The 23,864-nt window shown below is 39.1% G+C and overlaps 1 protein-coding gene across 1 annotated transcript in view; it reads right to left on the reverse strand.

Annotated features, from left to right (window-relative positions):
• Window positions 1-23,864, reverse strand: part of VPS54 (VPS54 subunit of GARP complex) — a 69,738-nt gene that overhangs the window by 29,072 nt on the left and 16,802 nt on the right. The window contains exons 4-11 of the mRNA XM_063115980.1: window positions 22,501-22,742; window positions 20,258-20,336; window positions 17,209-17,243; window positions 15,246-15,377; window positions 12,132-12,517; window positions 9,866-9,992; window positions 8,215-8,322; window positions 3,279-3,334 (exon numbers count right to left, since the gene is read on the reverse strand). Of these exons, the coding sequence (XP_062972050.1) occupies window positions 3,279-3,334; window positions 8,215-8,322; window positions 9,866-9,992; window positions 12,132-12,517; window positions 15,246-15,377; window positions 17,209-17,243; window positions 20,258-20,336; window positions 22,501-22,742 (1,165 nt within the window). The remainder of the gene's footprint in view (window positions 1-3,278; window positions 3,335-8,214; window positions 8,323-9,865; window positions 9,993-12,131; window positions 12,518-15,245; window positions 15,378-17,208; window positions 17,244-20,257; window positions 20,337-22,500; window positions 22,743-23,864) is intronic.

Genomic DNA, 23,864 nt, shown 5'->3' on the forward strand with positions numbered 1-23,864 from the left:
CAAATTTGAGGCTTACAACCCAAATCGAAAAAGATGGATTTGAAGGGTGATTTGGGGGGGCGGGGGCGGATTCTTTTCTTTTTCCTTTCCTGTCCTTCTCCCGCTCACTCACTCAGACCTGCACAAAACTCTCTTTCTTCCCCTGACAAACAGCCCAGCTCTAAAGCTCTGACCACAACCAGCCAAGCTCACCAAACCGGGTTCAAGCAGCCTGAGGAGAGCACACGTGCCTCTTTCCCTGCTGCCGCTTCTCCTCTATGCCGCCTCAGGCGCATAAGGTGAGTCACGGTGAGTGACTCAGCTGAGCCTGTGAAGGAGCAGCAACAGCACTCTGGAAAAGATGCCAGCGTACCTTCTCCTCTGCTGCTGCTACTCCTCTGCATAGGCTCAAGGCCCTGATTGAAGCAGAAGAGAAAGCAACCCAGTGAAAAGTCCCGTACTCGTACCAACAATTACTTTGATGATTAATGAGATCAGAACCAAAAGCACACCTTCAGAAATATATAATAAAAACCACGAGGAAAATAAACGTTAAATTGCATTGACATAATTTTTGTAGCACAATTTACATTTGCAAAGAATTTCAAGCACCCTACATAACAGGGCAGTTTGGATGTCACAATAAATCAGGCTCGTGCACTCCCTCTGCTCCACTGGAACGGGCATGAGGAGATCGGAAGATTGAAATTCTGTTCTTGACTAACCACTATTACGTCTAATCCATAAACTGCAGCTAATCTTAAATATGGTCTCTTGAAGCAACCCAGCTTCATAACCCATGGTTTAAAGCTGTCTTGTTTCAAACAACCGATACTTAATGATCATCAGTTTGGATGAAACAACAAACTTCGATAATCAAAGCCGGAATTAAAAGCTTCTGATTTGCTCCATGTGGCTGCGCTGGAGTAGGAGAGGAGCAGGGGTTGGAGCATGCAATTGTAAGGCTCACTGCATCTCATTCACATCACAATAAACTATATTTTATCATATATATGCTCTTTTAACTAATTTTATGTATTATATTTTATTTAGTGTTGTTCCCCGCCTCAATCCAGAGGGATAGGCAGGTAGTAAATAAATAAATAATATATTTCTTACCCGCCTCTTCAATAGGATTGAGGCAGGGAACAACAGCAAGCATAAAATACATAAAATACTAATTAAAAACATAGTATACACTGTTAAAAAAATCCTAAACAAATCCTAAAATCATACTAAAAGTATCCTAAAATCGAAAGAGATGGATGATGATGATGATTACATTTGAACCAGCTCATAGTCTCAGAATTGTGAATGGGTAATTTACCACTTCAAACATATTCCTTTAAAAATGGAACACACTATTTTGTCCTCATCGCTGTAAAACAGTAATTATGGCTCTGAATGAGAAAAATTAAGTCTTATGTTATTTTTTCTAAGATAAGAAAAATTTGTAAGATTAAACCCGTTTTCAGGAACTATCAAAACACACTTCTGTAATTATAAATCAGTAGCTATTCTGAGACAAAAAGTGTTTAAATCCAGCTCTGAACAAAACAAATAAAACAGAATCCTAAGTAGTAAACATATTAATAATCAATTAGCCTTTCAACAGAATTATAGCCCAAAAGTCCTCTTTACAAATCCTTTGGGTTTTCCAAATTAACTGACTGGAGCTCACTTTCAAAAATGAATTGCCTCTTAGCTGCAAATTGGAAACAGCAGCAGCTTTTTCTTTTCCTACCACACTGAGATCAACTGCAGCAGACTGAAATGTGCATCTAGAATATCATCACCAGCCTTTGCTAATTCTTATTAAATATTCTTTGCTTTACAAAGAATATTTAATAACTAAGAGGCTTTGCAATGAGGTTTTCAGACTCCGAAAAAATAACACAGAATTCCACTTTCCATGAATTCATTCCCATTCATTCCGGTGGCTGGTTCAGACATATCACTAATTTAGGTTTAAAAGAATGGACCTAACGTTCCAGCCATTTCCTGCAAAGAAGAGTTTGGAAGCTTCTGCTTCCACTATACATTAACTGCAGTTTGCTGTACTTTCTGAACGTAACAAACCATGGTTAGTCTTAACTATGTTTAGTGAAAGCAGGACAATTTCAAACCATGGTTTACAAAGCCAGCTTGTTTCCACTAACCATAGCTAAGAGTATGATTAATCACAGTGGTTAAGCATTTTGAGCTAAACATTATGCCTTAGCGTGTCATGTGAATCATGACTTAATGTCTTGTGTGAACCATTACTAACCAAAGTGGCTACATAAACATTGTTTAAACACGCTCACTAACCATTTGATGCAAAAGGGTTAGCGGCCTAACCATGGCTTAGAATGTTGTCTGAACAGGCCCAGTTTAGAAGACACACTAAACAACAGTTAACCTAAAACAGAATTGGAAGTTTCTGATCAGCTTACTAGAGGAAGAGGGAAAGCATTTAAATCCAAGGCTTGCTGTACCTCATTCTCGCAACACTAAGCTGTTGTTTTTATACTGTTGTTTTTATGTTTTTGATGGTTTTAAATTTTGTATACTTTTTAATGTTCACTGTTTTTAACTTCTGTAAACCATCCAGAGAGCTTCGGCTATGGGGCATGTATTTAATAAACAAATACATAAGTACGCTATAAGACCAGTTCACACGTCACAGTGGAAAATTTGCCAGGATGCATGCCACACATGAACTGCTTCAATTATCTGTAAATAATCTCTGATCAACTATTGTGAGTGTGACGTGTGAACTTGGACTGTTGAGTTGTTTAGAGGCTAAACAACCCAGCAGTTAAGCCAACAATGAACCAAGGTCCAGGTCTGCATGTCACATTCACAATCTCCAATCCAGTTGTTTGGAGGCTGTTTATGGAAACTGGAAGTTGTTTGCAGGTGACTCACATCCCCATGAGTGCTGGATTAAATAAGCCATGATTTGCTCCTGCGACATGTGAACTGGGTCATAGTTTAACATTATGCCCGAATTAGGCCAATGGAATTTCTTGGATATAAGACACAGAATTGAGACCTTAAGCACAATTTAAAAAAATAAAAATAAAAATGCAGGGATCCCCTCACCCACATCCACTTTTCTACCATACTAGCATCTGAATATGTATAACCCTAGATATCGCAATTGTCAGAATGTTAAACGATAAATTGTTAAATAGGGGGGAACATGCAGACACAATTAGCAGACAGTTCTTAATTATTCACAGATAAAGCAGCAAATAAAAATAATCTATTTCACTCCCTACCAAATCAACTCACAGCTCTAGGTTTATACTTACTTAACAACCACTTCTGTGTCTATTTCTTCTATCTGTGATACGGTATTAACCACACACTGCAAAACATAAGGAAAACATGTCTTAGCTTTCCCCCAAATTTAATTCTTTCAAATCCTAATTATTTAGGTATTTTTTTATTTATCCTACTACTTGGGGCTATTTATCTCTTGAACTGACATAAATTAAAACATCTACACCAGGAAAAGTGGAAACTGGACCCCACACAAATTATATAAATGTACACATATTTTCCTCCTACTAATTATTATGAGGACTGAAGAGCCCAGGCCACTGGAAAAGTTAACTCAAACCTGCCTCTAGTTTCCAAAACACAGTGGCTCAGTTCAGACAACAAGTTAGTCAACACAGTGTGAAAACTCCACTCAACAGGTGAGTTTTTAGGAGGCCCTCCCCACACAACATGTTCTAACACCACCATTGTGTGACTGTGGGCTCCCGTAGAGTTAAGTAAAACCCATTGCGACGTTTGATTGACAGTTCCTCTGCCCCCTCTTCTCCCCTGGTCCACCCAATGGTATCCCATCAGCAATTGCTGCAAAAAACCCAATCCCAGCAGGTCTTCTAGTGAGGCTCTCGCTCCTTTCGCTGCTCTTGCCAGGGAACTCTGTAGTGAGAAAAGTCAAGACAACACAACGGAAAACTCCACAGAGCCCGCCACACAATGGTTGTGCAAGAACTCTCCTCTGCACAGCGTGAATATACAGGGTGGAGAGTATTCCCAAAAAACTCCACAGTGGGTTGGACTTTTCCTGCCAGACAGCACATTTCTCAAAGGTGGTATAAAAACTCCACCATGGAGTTCTAAAAGCACCATTGAGAAACACGTTGTCTGAACTGAGCCAGTGTCTTTAATACACACAAAATATGAAGTTCATTATACTCTATATGAGATTAAGTTCATTTTTTAAAAAATAATAATGTTCAATTTATAGGCATTTTAAAAAACAACAGATCAAGTTACTTTAGATGCAATATATTGGGATGTTAAGATGGTGACATGTTAAGAAGGCTAGTAATTTGAGGGGCAGATTGAGAACGTTTGGGCGTACCATCAAACCCTACTAATGAACTGATTATTTGAAATCATACCAATGGCTTTTAGATGTGTGTTTAGTTCATGGTGCGGTGATTTTAGGCAATGATTTATATCTCCTCCTTGGCATTGCTAGTTTCTAATTTACAACTCCATTTTGTGTAACTAAAAAGACAGTCAGCCTATGTGTACTGGTTGTCTTATGCTAGGACAACAATTGCTAGCTCTTCCCTGTTCTTTCTATTTGTTCAATCAGGTTTAAGTGACTCTGAATTGCTCTAAAGGAATTTCCCAGTAACTGAGAATTCCTGCTTCCTTTGTTCTCTTGGGGAATGGCAAATCTTATTAGCATGACCCTCCCTAATTGACTTTACAGAAGCCCCACCTGCACGTAGCCTAGGGTCCTGGATGCAAATATATTATCTGGTTTCATTCTACCAGAGACTTGCATGAAGATACATGGCTGTCAGGTGCCAGCCCCCTGGCTTCTTTTGTAGCCAAGCTGTGTTTCTAGTCAATTACTTTTATTATGTAAACTACACACAAACATGCCTTGCTTCATGCTATAGTCAGTATCCATATGCCACAATTGACAACAAGCTTTTCTAGCAGTCTTTGCATAATAGAGGAAGCTTCAAGTAACTACTTGGGTTAAAACATTATGCATGAGAGTTGCTACTATAAACCCCCTTCTCAGACAGAGCCGCTTACCAAGTCCTGCCCTCAAGGTGGGTCTTTCCATGGAGTCTCTTCCCTTGCTGCATGTCTCTTGCAGCAGCTCATGACCCTGCGCTGTTCCTCCCTTTTTGTCTAACTCCAGGGGGGTTTTATTCCCACCCCCTCTGCCTCTTCATTAGGAGCCTGCATTCCCACTGGTTCAAGGGACTGCCTGATTAGACTGCATCTGGGCTTCACCCTCTCTGACACCGATATTCTCACTGACTCCCTTGCAATCCTGACACTGCAACAACTCTTTCTATTCCCCCCTTCTGACTCAGAATCAATTCCTATGTCTTCTTGGGGCATGTCTGCAGAGGCACTGGCCTGATCTCTAGTGGCTAGGCTTTAAAGCCTGACAAAATATGGTTGATGCCGCTGCCACCTCTTTCCCATTCTGCACACTCCTTTAAAGGTAAAGGGCAGTTGCTCCTGAGGCATGTGCTGTGCTAAGGAACATCTGGATACGAATATGTGGGTTTTTGCAACCCTACCCTTAACTATATACACTGAAAGAGCTATTAGCAAATGGCTTATAGAAGCACAAAATGAGCAATCCTTTCTGTCTACCAAAAATGTCAAAACTTCAACATGGGGATGATTGTGTGGGCAGTAGGGCATATGTACAGCAAGAGAGTGCAGAAGACAACATGCATGTAGCAAAATCCCCAAAGCTGATTCTGTCAACTATAATGTCTACATGCAAAGACAGCCACAAACACAAAGAGAAATGAACGATATGAAAGAGGACTATGAATTTTCATTTTAAAACTTACATTACAAAATGACATGCGACTAATCTGAACGCTATATAATAGGAAAGCTCCTGAACACAGGTACTCGTTCATTGTAGTGCAGATTAAATAAATGTAGAGTGCTCAGTTGGAAGGTGAGCAACCTTAACTAATCTAGGGGACTTGCCATCAATTCTAAAACGGGCAGTACACTATACCAATGGACATATATGCTGCCTCACATACGAATCCTTGCTCAGCAGGCAACAATGGAATAGAACAGAGGAACAGCTTCTGTTCACCTCCTTTAGAAAAGCAAAAACAGCCTAGCAAATGAGGATACACCCCTCTTCCATATGTGTATCACATTCAGCAGTGGCTATTTCATCCTTGGAGTGAGCGCCTTGGGAAAGTATTCACTAAGTACTGTGAATGTTTAAGTAATCTGTGCTGGGCTCCACTACTTTCTGATGGGCTACACTTTTGGCATAGAGATAGCAAAGTAGCTCTGTCTAGAGGTCTCCCAATCACTTTCTGGTTCTCTTCAGTAAGCTACCATGCCCTTCCCATGATCACGGCTCCCCCTCTGGGAAACCCACATGCCCATGAGGCTAACGCTAACCACATCACCATGAAAATAAGGCTGGAAAGCAACCAAGGAATATTTGCAATGACAAAGGTGGAGATGGGAAGAAAACCCAGAGTTGGCTTCTAGGCCAAAGGTTACTCTCTACTGTCCAAGAAGAGCCAACTCAAAGACAAACGAAGACATGTGAGCCAGTATGGTGTAGTGGTAAGAGGGCTGGACAGGGATTTGGGAGATCTGGATTCTAGTCCTAGCTCGGCCATGAAGCTCACTGGGTGACTTTGGGCCAGTCACTGACTCTCAGCCTAAGCTACCTCACAGGGTTGTTATGAGGATTACATGAAGCGGAGGATTATGAATGCCGCCTTGGGTTCCTTGCAAGAGGAAAGGCAGGATAATAGGGAAATTAAAAATCCAAGTTAAAAAGCTGTCCTATTATTATTATTATTATTACTACTGTATTTCTTCAATTGTAAGACGCCATCGATTGTAAGACGCACACTAATTTCAGTACCACCAACAGAAAGAAAGCTTTGATTCTAAGAAATAGCAAACGCACCCGCGATTCTAAGACGCACCCTGTTTTTAGAGATGTTTATACGGGGGGAAAAGTGTGTCTTAGAATCAAAGAAATATGGTATTACTATTATTTCCTGCCTTTTGCCCAATGCTGGGCCTCAAGGCGGCATTACAAAATTTAAAACATATACAATGAAAACCTATAAATAGAAATGTACAAAGATTAAAATATATTAAATATGTTCCAATATTAAAATATTTATACATTTAAAATTACAATTTTAGAAGTCCCTGGCACAGACAGGTGTCCAGATCTTTTGCCAAAGGCCTGCCAGAACAAAGAAGTTTTTGCCTGCCTCTGAAAGCACATCAAGGAGGAAGCCAGTCTGGCTTCCCTGGGAAGAGAGTTCCAGAGCACTGGAGCAGCCACCGAGAAGGCCCTCTCCCGTGTTCTCACCAGACATGCCTTGATGGTGGTGGGACTGAGAGAAAGGCTACTAAGCTAGCTAGCTAACTGTGTACAAGAATCACAGAATCACACAGGCTGTTCTGACTGCACATGGGCAGGCCACCAGTGTTCCATTGATCCCATTCAAGATATTTGCAGAAAGCAACCTGGAAGAAGTTAGGGGAACGCTCACATCATCCCCAATAACAAGCAAAACCTCGTACAGGCAAAATCACGGCTTTAAGACAAATGGTATTGTCACACACAATTTTCTAGTAAATTGCCCCAAATCCCTCATTTCTGAGAGAAACATATTGGGCATTCTGATTCCCAGTTTATTTACAGTAATCTATTTCATATCATATTTTAGAGGTACTCTGTTATTTACAGCTTGTATAAGTGCCCCCCTCAATCTATTTTTAAATATATAATTAGCTTATTTCTTAGAATAACAATCAATAAATTATTCAGAGCAATATGATAAAACAACCATGTATGGATTTCTCTGTGTCTTTAAAACTTGAAATAGAGAAGGAAAAGCTATTAAGCCACCAGGACATATTAGATGACCTGGTTCACACGTGATACCTTTTCCTGGGTTAAACAGCCCAGGCATTGGTTTGGCTGCATGGGAGCAAATCTCCTGCCCACTCACCACTTCAACTCAGCTGAAACAACCCAGGAACTCCTTGTTCCTGGGTTGTTGTTGTGACTGTTAAAACTACGAGTTTTTTAACCCTATAAAACACAGAATGCCAGGTTCGCACATCTTAACATGGTTATCAACCGATATGATCATGCAAACCAGCCATTATGAACTTAAAGAATCATTTAAATATATGCATGGTAAGTAAAAATCCCTCAAAAAAATAGATTACCTGCTTAATTATATTCTTTGCTGTTGTAATAATTTCATCACCATATATTTCAAAAAAATTCAGCTTCCTTTGTTTTAGGAGTCCAAACACTAGTGATACAAGCCTTTCCTATTTAGAAGGAAAACAAATAATAGAACATATGATAATTAAAACCTAAAAGGAAAATTAGAACCCAAATAGTACAAACAACCCAACACACTAAACAGTAAGTTGCACAATTATGAATATCGAGGTTCGATTCTGGCCTGGCAGGTGTTATGAGATGCTGCAGAAACCATGTGCTTATTGAAACAGTGAGAACATTTCCCACAAGAATCATGTGTATAGATACTCTGAGAAAGAAGAGTTGACTGACATCCACTGATGTGCGCAAAAACTAAACAAGGTTCATCAACCATATCTTGATACAAAAGGAATAAATTATGCAAGTTGTATACAGAAGTCAGGGCTTTTCCATCCCTGTATTGTACTTGGACCAAGGCCTGGCATTATTACCCAATATATTAGGGGAGCTGTTTGTGCACACTAACAACAGTAACGCCTATTGGAGTTTATCACCACTAGCAATATATGAAAGGGCCTCCACTACAGGCAATCTTAGTTTCCCCTAAAATGCAATGCCCCAGCAGTTTCATCATTCCACAGTATTGTGGATAAAAAAAAAGGTGCTTGACCCATAATGCTACAAAATGACAGAACCTCCAGGGCACTGCATTTTGAGAAAAACTATGGCAATGGCCACAGCCACTAAGATGGTACCCAGCTATGAATCCCCCAATACTGGAGCCAGCCTGTTTGGAAAGAAAAACAGAATCAGTTTATTTTAGTTCCTCTACATTATTTAGAAATGTTATGAAGAGGCTACAGTAGAAGTTCTTCTAGTATATATGAGCTTCATGTCATAAAGAAAAACACAGGACTGAAACAGAAAATACTCATCCATCCCATAATATTTAGTACCACTTCCTGGTGTTATAAATTTTGGATTATTATACTGTAATGACTACAATGTTGCAATCTTCCCAGCACCAGGCTACAACTTTCCTGTGATCCTAGACTTTTTAAAAAAAATTAAAGATCTGTCTTTTAAAATATGTTAACATTTTTGTGTTTTATTATATTAGTCCCTGCAATGTGATATTGACTGGGTTTGGATGACACGCGGCAGCTTATTTAATGCACGATGAGCCATGGTGCGCATGGGCATCAGGTTGGATGTGCAACTCCTGCTTGAGGTTGTCATGCCATGATAACCTGGCAAGCATGGGTTATGTAATAGTTAAATACCCTTTGCTTGGCCTAAAACAGACCAGGAGTTGTGCATGGGTTATTTAAACCTAATTTGTTTAACCCTTGCATAATCCCCGCTCGCTGGATTGAAATGACACAACAATCCCTGAACAGGGCTCGCATATCAAAATGGTGGCTGCATGAATCCCACAAGCACCGCAGCCTCAATAATTAAGAATACAATGGAAAATATCAAAACGTGTAAAAGTAGAGTTGAAATTTAAACCTTGTATCACTTGTGAGAATTTATGCTCCATTTGTGCAGAAAAGAAGTCAATGGCATTGTGATTTATAGCAGTTGCGTCCAGTTTTGTCCTGAAAAGGCAACTGTCTAAAGTCTATTAAATGGTGAACACTGTACCTCTTCTAGAATTTGACATTCTTCCTCCAGAGGTCTATTTAAGTCACTGCGAGCATAGGTAGAAAATTCTGCAATCATCATTTTATCTATGAGTTTTTCTAATTCACAGAGTTGTGATCCAAGATGCCTGTTCAAGAAAAAAATAAGAGAAATGAAAGTTAAATCATCAAGAAAGGGAGTATTAGTGATACGTCAGCCGAATATTAGGAAAATACAAAGGAAGTAACTATCATTTTGGTACTTTCTCAGCAATAATTAACATTATATAAGTGAGTGTCAAATATAATATGTATGCATTACATCTTTCTTTGAAGCCAAGAGAATTCTACTGTGACATTAATGGAAGTTAGAAATTCCCATCAAAGGAGGAACAATTCTCTAGGACAGATTTTTCTCTGCTTGTTAACCTTCTTCAACACAGAGGATTGTCTGAATTTCAAAGAAAAGCTCTCCTAAGTAGAGCAGGAAGAATTTAAAAGGTCCCGTATGAGGCTTAAGGTAAAAGAGAGGCACGGTTTTTATAACTAAATTTACAAGACAGAACTGAAGTCTGCCAGTGTCCATTTTCATGCAGAGCTTTTTGAGTTGGAATCATTTAAATTCTTCAGCAATTCTATCCTTCAGAATCCGTAACTGATAAAAAAAGGGGGGGGGCACAAATAGAGGAGAGGAATAAATTTACATTTCTTGCAGTAGAGGGCAGTGAGCCCCCGCCAACAAGGATTCATCTTCAAAAATGAGAAGTGCAGTCATAGAGGTGGGCAATGAGGTGGGTCAAGACAGGACAACACAAAATTCTGAGGATGCAAAGAGCTCCAAAAGTATCTCCAAACTGGCAAATGGGCAAGAAAATGGCAGATGAGGTCCAATATAAAGTGACAGGGGCACAAATTGCAGCTTCACATATACACTGAAATTGCAGCTTCACATATACACAGGAAAGATCTTAAGAGACATGCTGGATATCTTAATGAAAAATTAAACTCAAAAGAATAGCAGCAGTGAAAAAGGCAAATTCCATCTTGGATTTATTAGAAAAGAGGTTTATAATAAGACTAACAGTATTGTAATGCCCATATACGGATTTATTATTTGGCCATATTTGGAATTTATTTATTTATTACATTTCTATACCGCCCAATAGCCGGAGCTCTCTGTAGTTCTACTCAACCATCTCAAAAAGGATATTGCAGAAGCAGTAGCTATAATGCCCTGCTATAAGGAAGGCTACAGTGTTAAGAGCTTTTTAGTTTAGGGGGGAAATGAATGTGGGGCAGATGAGACGTTTATTAAATAATGCATGCTGTGGGGATATTTTTTTCTCCCTCTTCCATAATATTAGGGCTTGGTAACACCCAATGATATTGCCTGGCAGTAGATTCAGGGCAAATGAGAAGGCGAATATTCCTTCATACAATGCATTATGGAATTCATTGTCATAAGATATGGCAATAGCTGCTGACTTCAGATGGGTCTTAGGTGACTTCATCCAAACTCACTGAGCTTAGATCTACCAGTGGGTATTAAGTATGACCGTATCAGTTTCTTTCTGAATACCAGTTGCTGAGAGTGGCAAATGATAGGGGCAGGGTGTGAATGTTGTCTTCACGCCCTGCTTGAGGGCTTCTTGGAAGCATCTGGATGACCACTGCTGTAAACAGAATAGTAGACTGATCAAACAACACTCTTCTTATATTTTATGAAGCCATCCTCCTTTCAAAAGCCATTATGTTCTCTCCTAGTATCTTCTATAAAATTTTAGTAAGTTCTGAGATTTGCACAAAAACACTTTTCTGCAGAATTCTGAAGCGTAGTCTTTAGATCCCTCTTACGTGGCAAAAGACAACAATTTATATGTGTGTAACTTGCTGTTGCATAAGCATCTACCTTTAATTTTGACTAAATGGGTGAATCACTAATTACAAAAATTACCTTGCAGTCCACATATAAAGTATTATAAGAACTAGCTAATTGTTAAGCTTCATTATTACTTTAACTCTACTGATTACAATGAAGCCAGAATTTCAACCTATGTACTATACGCTCTAGAATTCACCCTCATCAAGGATATGGTAAAGGATTTTGTTTAATTAAAGTAAGCTTCTCCTTCTTACTCTCTCAGCAGTCACTGATTTATCCCCCACATTGAACAATGGAATTAATTCGTAAAACTGAAGAATGAACACTGTAAGAAATGATATATGTTATACCATTAATACTTTAGTCGCAATTATGAATTTTAAATGGAATCACAAGTGTGCCCTACCGGAAACTATGAATGCCCTGGAGTTCCTGCTGTAACACCTCCTGTGTCGTTGCAATTAAGTCTAATGCTCCAACGAATTCAGAAGTGGATAACAATAGTTGTACAGTAGGCTGAGTTTGGTGCACGGTTGCCATCAACTTCAGTTTATTATATGCTTTTATACAGTTATTTTTAGTCAATGATAGTCTTAAAACTTTAAGGGATCCTTCACACATGACTTTATCAATCTGGCCTATTTTATCTCGAAGCATTTTAACAGCTTGGGAGGTTTTCCTGAGGTAGTCTTGCAGTTCATGCTGGGAGGTCATTGCATGAAAAAATGCTTCTGAGCGGAGAGAGATCTGATGAGCAATATTTACTTCCACAATATCCAGATAGTGGCTCAGCTAAAGAGAAAAAAAGAGAAATTAATTTTGTAAGATCTGGTGTTATCTACCATTATCAGTTCCACAATGCTAAACATTTGATAGAAGTAAAATGTGCATATTGCCTTTACATTTTATACTCCACCAAAACACACTCACCCATATATAATTAACAATGGATTTTGAGGAAACGATTATCTTGATTAAAACAACAAACAATCTCCTTGGATGTTCAAAAGCAGTTTTCAACGTTGCCATTCTTCAAGGAAGAAAAAGTTTCAAGACAAGACTCCAGGATGAATCTACTGAGCTGGAACTCTTTTGCAGATTTGATTCTATCAGACTTAGGTTCAATAAAGACTGGGACACTACAGAATTGTCTCCCATGAAGGACTCATAGACACTCATAATCGGAATTTTGCCAATACATTACCATTTGGGTAATGAATACCCACTTTTACTCTTTCAACTGGTCTGAGTTTTTATTTGTATTCTACAACAGTAATGTGGAATACTTCCACTGGTGCACCTTCTGGTCTCCTGATATAAGAAGATCTCTCTCCCTCTCACCTGTATTTCTTGACTGAGACAGATTGAGCTGGTTCGCATGGTCAAACAGCTCACCGTGACCGTGGGTGCGTGGCGCATGCATGCAGCCTTTCTGAATATTCAATGCCCAGCTGCAGCTTGTTGTGTCCTGTGACCTGGGGGCCCTGAGTTATGCAAGGGTTGTGTAACAGTGCAGCACACGGTGCGTGCCGGGTGGGATTTATATATTCAACTACCCACCACAGCTTGTGTTATGCAACCCAGAGGCCTCGAGTTACATGGGGATTATTTAATCCTCATATAACCACGGTCCCTGGGTTCACACAACACCAGCTATGGTGGAGTGTTGAAAATGCGAATCCCGCCCAGCACGCACTACAACCCACCGTGGCTTAAACCATGGTGGACTATTTTGGTTGTGCGAAAACAGTCACTATTTCCTTCCAAAAGCTGAGGAATTTATTATTCTGGTGTTCAGTGAATGTTGTTTTCCCACATCTTTGTCAGTAGAGAAGCAGATATACCTGCTTCAACATCATTGTGCAGTTTTGTCCCATCCCTTGCTTCAAGCAGGGTTAAGATTTTAAATTTATTTTTTATCATTTTTTTAAGTGCCTGACATGTTAAAGGTGTCTATTTGGTGACCTTTTAAGAAAAGAAAGAACACCAAGCCTTAAAAAAAATCCTTATTTTATTGGGGGAAGGGAATGGTTTCATGATTCACAAATCTATCCCATCAGCAGTCTGCACAATTGACCTGTTTGGAAAAGGCAGAACCAGGTGGCCAAATTAACTCTGAAAGCCAGTGTAGTTTAGGATTGGGGAGACCCAGGTTCAAATTCACACTCAGCCATTAAGGTGATTGAGGCCACAGCTAGACCTAAAGTTTATCCTGGGATCATCCAGGGTTCGCCCCTGCCTGAGCACTGGATCCCCTGTGTGTCACCTAGATGAACAGGTTTGACCCCTGGACGATCCAGGGATAAACCTTAGATTTAGCTATGGCCTGAGTGACTTCGGGGCAGTCATTATTTTTCAGACTAATGTATCGCGCAGGGCATTTGTGAAGATAAAATGGGAGGGGCAACAACTGTGTGTATTATCCTGAGCTCCTTGAAAGGAAGGCAGGATAGAAATGCAGTAAGTTAAATTAAAAGTTTGTGCATCTGTCCTAAACAGGGTGACTGAAGATCCACAGCAGGCTCAGCCATCATTGAAGTAAACACAGTTCTGGAATATCTAAATCTTTTATTCTGAGAGAGCTGAGCAAGAACTACATATCAGGCAAATGTGTGTGCTAATATAAATTTTTCTGAGCAAAGAATTAGTTTTGGGCTTAGTTCAGACAGCACATTAGTCAACACAGTGTGAAAACTCCACTCAATGGTTGAGTTTTTAGGGGTACTCCCTACACAACATGTTCTAACTCCACCGTTGTGTGACTTTGGGCTACCATGGAGTTGAGTCAAATTCATCATGATGTTTGATTGACAATTCCTCCACCCTCTGTCCTCCCCCGGTCCTCCCGATGGTATCCCCTCAGCCACTGCTGCAAAACCAAAACCGCAACCCAATCCCAGCAGCTCTACTAGAGTGGCATTCGCTCCTTTTGCCGCTCTTGCCAGGGAACTCTGTATCCAGTGGGAAAAGTCAACTCAATGCAACGAAGAACTCCATGGAGCCTGCCACACAACACGCAACACAACGGTTGTGCAGGAACTCCCCTCTGCACTGCGTGGATATTCTGCATGTAACCAATCTTGTTTCATCCCCATGCCTTGTATACATATCTATAAAATAATAGTTTTTATCCAGTGCTGTCCTTCCATTCTTGGAAGGCTCTTTGATCCAGAACCAAAGTGATTTTCACAATCTCACTGTTTTTCCTGAATCCCCCATGTCACTGCCCACACTGTTCCAGAGGATCAGCCCTGGAACAGATTTTCGCGGGTGGTGGGGGGAGCAGCTAAAGAAAAAATCCCCTCACTCCCACTTACATTCAGGAAAGCCTCTGCGGGATTAAAGAGCTTTCCATGAACCAAAGGACAGCACTGGATACAACCCAATGTTTATAGCTGTGCAAACTAAGGAAAATGGAGGTGGCGACATGCAACATCTTAATTTGTTCTTCAACGTGGTACCTTAACAAAGCAACCTACATTTACTGAATATTTACGATGAAAACATGCTGGTTATTTACCTTTTCCTGAAGCAACTTTGAGGAAGCTGCATCTCGACTTCCTTTTCCTCCAGCAGTATTAAAATGAGACCAAGGTAAAACTGCATTAAATGTTATGGGATCTTCCAAGGCAAAATCTGGTTTCATAAAAATCTAAGAAAATAAACAACAATTACATCTCACTCCCATACATCACTAAGGCTCCCCCATTTACCTGTATAAGTGCAGATTTGTCCAATCCATTTACACCCTTTGGGTATTTTGTCAACTTTTAAACATGATTCAGAACAGTACTGACTTTATATAAACAGGTACACAGTCTAAAATGCTGAGGTCCTCCATATAGGTGCCAATATGTAATGCTTTAGATCTAATGTTGGGCATTTGATCAGTCAAACAGTATTTGTTCAAATGACTAGATAATTACTGGTCAAATAATAGCTAAGTATTTTAAAAAACATTAATAGAACAAAAATATGTTATTCATCAACAAGTTTGCTATTTATGCCAATAACAAAAACAAACTGTATGTGAAACAATGAAATTAACATTTTTTAAAAAATAATAATAATAATAAATTATATCTTTTAATGACTTCTAAAATAATGTTTCTATAAATATGAGCAATTCACTGAAGAGCTCTTCTCTGGCTTTAATCCTAGAACACTAGGATCAGCCTAAATTTACAAACAAACCCTCAAATAAAGCAAAGTATCAGAGCAGACAGACAAATCACATGCAAGGGATACTCCCATAGTTCCTACACCAAGTCATTGGTGGTCTTAGGCATTGACTTTTGCCACCAATGATTGCTTGTGTTCCAGTTATAGCAGGTGGCCAGAAAAAAACTGAAGTCCTACACAATGATTGTAGTCCATCAGAATGAAACATTAATTTTGTATATCCATATAGTTATCCCCCCCCCCCCATTTTGTTTCTTATTCTACACAGTCACTAAATTATTCTGGACAGTATTCAACAGGGCGCAACTGCTAATGTAAATTATGTTTTTCCAACTTAAACTACTCTAGTGTAATGTCAACAGTACTAGCTGGTGTGCTGATTCCGGTAGGACAAAGTCATCTATTTCCTACTCAATAAATGTATATTAATACGCAAATCTGGCACCTAGTTGCTTTTGAAATCCTTTTCTATGGAATATTTCCCAACCCTCAGAAACTAATCTTTTCCCCTTTGTGCCAACATAATAACAGAAAAATTATCTCAACAATGCCTCTTACATTTGTCTTATTTTTTTATTAGAAATACCTTGTTCTTATGGGGATTACCTGCTTCTACTGGCATTTTCATTAATCAGTTAAATAATTTATTAAATGTATACCCTGCCTTTCCATCAAAGATGGCACTCAAGGTGGCTTGGGGCACTCAAAGTGGTTCTGATGCATTTGAGTCCTTTTCAACTTTCATCTAATCCCTCCTTCTGTCTCCAGTCCAGACTGCAATTCAAAATAGTTTTGGAGGCTGCTATTTTGCTCTGCATCCCCTACTGTTTCATAACCATGCAACAGATCATTTGGAGAGAGGTAAGCTGTAACAAAATGGTAAGTTTTTACATTCACTTCTCTCTAAACCACTTTTTCTGTAAGTGTTTATGCCCATATTTTGAAGTGACATGCATATTTCAAATGTCAAGTGCTGAACACTTGTCATCAGAAAACAGGCATCTGACAATATGAACGGACAAAGAGGACAGTGCAGTATAGTGCAGTATAGGCTCAGACCAATATTAGGAAAAAGCTACTTGGATAAGGAAAGACTGGAAAGTAAACACAAGAGTATGTTCAGGAACAATTCCTATTTCTGCCATTTGGGGGCCTTGGGCTAATTATCCAAATCCTATATGAAGCTAAGCTAAGCTATTAAAATATGTCTCCCTATACATACATACAGAATAAACTAATATGCAAATAATAAGAGCGATAGTTTTCTCCAAATTGTTGCCTTTGGAATACTACATCCATACCTTAGGTACTTGCTCCAAATCTGTCCTGGATTTATCTAAAAATGAAATAAAATGAAAATGAAATGCCATAGCAAAGTTAGATTTATATTGCATACTTCCATAGGAAATTCCACCCAGTCATTGATTTTTACATTTCACAGGCCCTGTTCAGATGACACATTAAGCCAAGGTGGTTAAGCATTTTGAACTAAACATTATGGATTAACATGTTGTGTGAACCATGACTTGGCATGTTGTGTGAACTATTCCTGACCATGGTGGCTACATAACCATGGTTTAAACATGCTCACTTAGCATTTGCTGCAAAATGGTTAGCACAGTAACCATGGCTTAGTGTGTTGTCTGATTCCAAGTCAATACGAGCATTAATGAAATAACGAAATGCTCATAAGGGAACTCTAGTGCAATGCCAATAGCATTAGCTACTGTGATGGAATTCCACAGCAAACCTGTCATGCCAGCGAATGTTATTGGTATTGTGCTAGAAGTCCCTTATGGTAGCGCAATATAATTTACATTGGCGTTCTTGTCGAATTGGAGACTGCCCTGCTATATTATGATGACTCTTATTGATTGTTACAATATTTCTGGATTTTGTTAAAGATTGAACATACCACATTGGAGAAAAATCCCTCTAAAGTTTTAGAGGGAAGAAAACATTCTGATTTTGGCAAACATCCTCACTTATAGACTTAAGAAGTCACTGAGAAGAGGGTAGACCAGTTATTCGTCTCCCCCACTCTCCAATCACTGGAGGAAGTTGGAAATGGAAAGTTTTACTCTGCGTTCAATTCAATTTTAATGAAAGAAAGATCTAGGGGGCAAAACAAAATCTACACATATGAGCACACATGCACACACCAGTCATGTGGGTTTGCCAGAAAATTAGGGAAATTTGCAGTTTGCATTGGAAAATTTTCTGATGCCCTGGAGAGATCTAAATTAGCATGTTTATTTTACTAGTATATAGAAAACGAAAAAGAAAAGTATAGCACGTTAACTTTTTGTTCTGACACACCACAATTATTTGACCTAATTTATTAGAAGAAATATATTGAAACTTCATGTGATTAAAATGTTATATTATGTAAAAAAAATAATTGGAATACTTAAAAAAATTAAAATTAATTATATTGTCTTTAATGTTGTTCCCCGCCTTGATCCAGAGGGAGAGTCGGATAAGAAATAAATAAATAAATAATAAAATAGCATGTATTTCCCTTACATTGTTTACATTTAAGAAAAAACTGTTGACACAGTAATATATTTTAGTAACCCATAGAACTGTGCAGGACGTGCTGACAATCTATTTCAAGAGAGTTCACTAAGGCTTTTGTGGCACCTTCACTTTTACTGTCACTATGTATTTCAATACCACATATGTATTTTCTATCATGCGAAGTATGACTGACGTAGATAACAATAGAAGTCCCAGCCCCCGTGGCAGGATGGTTTTATTTATTTATTTGATTTATAAAATAACACCCCCTGCTTAGCAGGTGCTTTGGGTGAGGTACAATAAAAACATTAAAACTTCACATAAAATTCAAAGAACAGAATAACAAAACCCATACACTATAATTCACTAGCGCATTAAAATTAAAGAGTGGCAAAACACTGAACATTAAAAGCCTGATGAAACAGGACTATCTTCACTGCAGGGCAACTCCCCATGCCAATGTTGCTTTTTCAAACATGTAGCAAGGTTGGCCACGGTAACATGGGCCATAGCTAGGTGGGGCAAAATCCCGGGATGATTCTCGGGATCGTCCCTGTGCGTTCACATGATCCCTCCCTTGTCCCAGGATCTCACCCTCCCCTTTAGGCCTGGTTTTTCAGTCTCGGGCTGAGCCCGAGACCATAGAACATGTGGCCGGGTGCCGCGGTTTGTCTCTCAGGAGCACTGCACCCAACGGGGGTGGGGGGAGCGGGGAAAGTTTTTTTTAAAAAAAAACCACCTTCCTTTTGTGCACAAGCGTTCGTGCGCTGCTGTCCCTTTAAAAATTAAAAAATGGCGGGCGTGACACCTCTGCCTCCGAGGTCGTCATGCGCCATGTGTAAACAGAGGGGGGATCTCGCGATAAAACCATCACGAGATCTTCACCCCTCTGTCGCGGACTAACAGCTAGGTCTAGCTAAGGCCATGGACTTTCTCCTGTAGTCCAAAGCTTCTGATGTTACTTGACCAGGCCAGGGAGGAGATGTAGTGCACTGGTTTACATACTACCAAGGTAGTGTAAGAACAGGCCTTAGGAGGCAAAATGGGGGGGGGGGGTGTCTTTATATTAGGCATACAAAAACTGAGTCAACTTGGGTGAGCTGATGACTAATAAAGTACAGGCCGATGTGAGTAACAGGACTCTTGGAGAAAAGGCATGAGGAACAAAGAGATTTTTTTTGTGGTTGGAGGTGGTTCTGAGATTGGAATTGTACAGGAGACGTGGCTAAGTTTTGTTCAACAGTCATTTACCAAGGTGGTAAGTATAGGGCTAGACTCTTTATTGTAGTCTTGTAAACGTTTCCTATCTTTTTTTTAGTATTGGGGTGTTGCATCACTTTGAAGTCTCTTCTGAAATGGATAATAAGCAGAATGGAGTACTAACTATCCCTACAATTTCCTTAGCATGGCTGCAGCAACTCCCACAAGTGATGAATGATTGATGGCTGGAAGTAATGGAATACGTTCAGGGCGCACCAGCTAATTTTAAAATGAAGGACAGTTAAAACGAGAAGCTTTCGACTAGGAACGAGAATGACGAAACAGAATTCACCAGGATAGTGATTACCCCCTTAAGTGCCATTTTTGGTAGAAAGATGGGGTACAAATAAAAGAAATAATAAATACCTCTCTACCTGAATATTTTAGCTCCAAATAAGTCCTATTCGGTTCATAAAAAATAGTTTGAAAATAGTGGAATATGTCTGGATTTTTCAGTGCCCACAGTCATTAAGACACCAGCAGGGCTTTTGGTAAATTAAAGATTACTGTAAATGTACAAGCCATACTAAAGAGAACGACTAAAAAAACAGAAGAAAAACAGAATCCTACCATGAGTATGTAACAGTGTCCTGTCAAAAGTATCTTTAGGAGGACATATAGTCTTGCATTTCTCATGAATCTTCTCTCTCTAAAAAAGATGGCAGGTGAAGAAAATTTTGGTTTTGAAACATGAGCATTTTTATAATATTTTGTTTAAGTTTCCTATGCAAATTTATACTTTTGCAAAATTACTCAGACAGAGTGAAATATAGAATCAAACGGTGGTATGGTACGTATAACTCACAACTATAATTTTATTAATGAAATACAGCATTTTTTAAAAAATAAGTGTGTATGTAATACACACTTACTTAGGAGTAAGGACTACTGAACTCAATAGATACATGCAAAGGATTGCACTGTCAGCCTCTAAAGTTTCCTCATAAAGTTTAGCAAGTAATTTCAGGATAAATTAGTCTTTCTTCTTTCATCATATTAGTTAAAAATAGTGATTAGGCTTTTTAAAACAAACAGTTCATGTTTCTTCTTGCAATATACAGAATTCTTCTTTTGTGCCAATATACTCTGTGTGAGTATATGTGTATGTGCGTGAGTGTGCACTGGCACATCTAAGTCAACCATGAGTGTAAAAATTTCCATTAACTGTAAGCCATTTCAGGCTTAACATGAAACATTGGCCTTAGCTAGACCTAAGGTTTATCCCGGGGTCATCCCTGCCTGCTCCCGGGATATCCTGTGTGTCATTTACATGAAGAGGGATGATCCCGGGATAAACCTTAGGTCTAGCTAAGGCCATAGTATTTTCTGAAGGAATGCTCAATGTTCAGAACATTCAAAGCAACTTATATAAACAATCCAAAAGATGAAATTGAACAGTTTGTATTGCATTTCTCCTCCCACAATCCACAAACATGACTTCTCCTTCCATCAATGCTCTTCTTATCACTAACCATGGGAGATACAAACACATGGCTACATTGTCCTTCACAGTTCATTGATCAATAGTTCACAGGGCTGTGGGAGGTCAAGATTAAACCTCACTTTCCCATTTCAGACATATTGGGAAACTAGTATTAAAGCAAGCCATAACTGAAGCACTGAAACCAGCATACAAAAGGAGAGGCAAGTGTGCATGTTTGTGTATGATGCTCGTTACGTTTAATAAACCATGGTTTAAGATAGCATTGTTATGCCTGAACTCTTAACATAACATCATCCAAAATGTCTGACCATGCAGTGCACATATGCATATAACAAGCGTCCAGAATTTTCTAATAAGGGACAGTAGTTACTGAGAAAAACATATTTCTCCATGAGACAGAAAATTAATTGGAAGCATCATAACTACTAATAATTTCAAAACTGAAAACATTCCAAACCTCCTTCTACTCGGGACACCATAAAACAGCAAGACAAGTTTATCCATATGTGTTAGCATAAGTGACTCCATTTTAAAAAGGAAACTATGAAGCAGCCATTATGCAGCAAGCAAAGCGCCACGTACCCAAGGGTGTCTCCTTGTGTCTGTCTTATCTAACAAAAACAAGAGCCTCTGGCTCCGACACGAAGGTTAATTTACAGTGGAGCAAAGGGGTTGTTTAGTAAAGATTAGAAAGACCGTTATGACCCAGTGTTACGTTCTGATTGGTTCATACTGTTACTAGGCTCTGCCCTTTGCAGGCTACAAATGCTTTACCGAAATCCTTGCTTCTTCGTCTGACTGCTCGCCTTGAAGAGACCAGACCTTGATTATAATCAATAAAGCGCTTTTGAACCCTCTGTCGCTGAAGTGTGGAGTTGTGCTTAGGGGCTGATTGGATCCCGTCCCTGGGACGAAGAACTGGTCTAACATATGGATTCAGTGAGATACAGGAACACATCTTGTATCTCAATGAACCCATATCCTAGATCCTAGCATTTGTGATGGCTTACTAGTCTAGGAGGAAGACTACAGTAATAAAACACATGGCTTCTTGTGACATTTATAATGCTTAACTTCAGAAGTTGGTCTTTTCCTGCATGGTTCTCTTTTTCACAAGAATAGCATACTTTGATTGCAATCTTTGATAGATGACTGTGATTCAGTTTTAAGAACATTTAAGTGACAATTTTACCATGTTTAATAAAAACAAATTCAGATGTCCTTTTATATTATAGCTGAAATTAAAGAAATCAGATTTTAAACATTAAGCCATCAGGCTTTTATCCACGGTGATATGACATGTTAATAGATATTAAAGCACTTCAGTCATCGCAACCTCTAAAGGACAATCTGCAATACATTCTTTTACCTGAACAATTTCCTGTTGGTATGCTGCAAAATGTTCCTTGTTGATCTGTGGGAGGTAGAGTGAAGGCACAATTTCTATGTCCACAAAATCCTGTCCCCATGTTTTTGTAAAGAAATCAGATTCCCTTTTTGTTAACCGAGGATCATTTAGTGCTGCTGGGAGATTTACTTTGGAATGATAGATTGTCCATCTATGTTGATCAGCAACTAAAGACGGGCTATCACATAAACTATTAGGATCACCTGCAAAACAAAAATTACCAATAAATATAATTAACCCTAAAAAGGCATGCACTTCTCTAGTAATGAGAAGGTAATTCTTAAATTAGATTATAGATTTAAACCATACAAATAACTAAAGAACGTACTGTGTAGGAATATGTGCCATTGGTTTGATATGTGCCTTTCTTTATTTGTATCACCAAAGCCATTTTTGAAACAAGCCCAAATGGACATATTATTTTTGTTCTCAATCATTACTTATATTGCTTTTGATTCTCAGGGAAGAACAGAAAACCCTGAACACTTCAATGCTGGGATTGAAGTAGCAGATACCAATTCCCCATGTAGAAAATCATTTCAAATATCAGAGATTTCAGGTGTATCAGAGGTAGACAGATTTTGTGAATTCTCAAAACAGTAAACAGCACAAATTACAATCTTTGTTGCAATCATCATAATTTAATTTGCTGTTTATGCCTATAGTTTAGTATACTCCAGGAAACCAACAGACTACTTAAAGTCAAAACAGAAGAGAATAAGGGTAAACTTAGGGATGGGGAAAAATGGAGTAGAATGCATTGTTTCATGAACTGCATGATTCTGAAACAATTTTTTAAATATTTTGCTATAAAACATTGCACTAAAATGATTTTTTTTTAAAAAAAATCAGCTTTCCCTCACACTTTCAAAGTGCTCTGCTCTGTCAGAAACAGGTCTGCACTTTTAAAGCGCTGGATTTTTTTGAGTGGTCATGTTTTATGAGGCAGGAAAAAAACCTCACCAGCAGTTGGGAATGGGATGGGAATTCAGGAGTTCATTAGTTATGAAGTGACAACAATATCAATTCTGTGATATTGGCCATAGCTAGACCTAAGGTTTATCCCTGGATCGTCCAGGGGTCAAACCTGTTCATCTAGGTGACGCACAGGGGATCCAGCGCTCAGGCAGGGGCAAACCCTGGATGATCCCAGGATAAAGCTTAGGTCTAGCTGTGGCCATACAGGGGATCCAGTGCTCAGGCAGGGGCGAACCCTGGATGATCCCAAGATAAACCTTAGGTCTAGCTGTGGCCATTGTTAGTCTCTGATGCATACGTCTTTAACATACATACACGACGCTATGAATTTCCTGGCACCCTCTCAC

Source organism: Elgaria multicarinata, chromosome 2, assembly GCF_023053635.1.
Source record: "Elgaria multicarinata webbii isolate HBS135686 ecotype San Diego chromosome 2, rElgMul1.1.pri, whole genome shotgun sequence".
In the NCBI taxonomy this organism is placed as follows: Eukaryota; Metazoa; Chordata; class Lepidosauria; order Squamata; family Anguidae; genus Elgaria; species Elgaria multicarinata.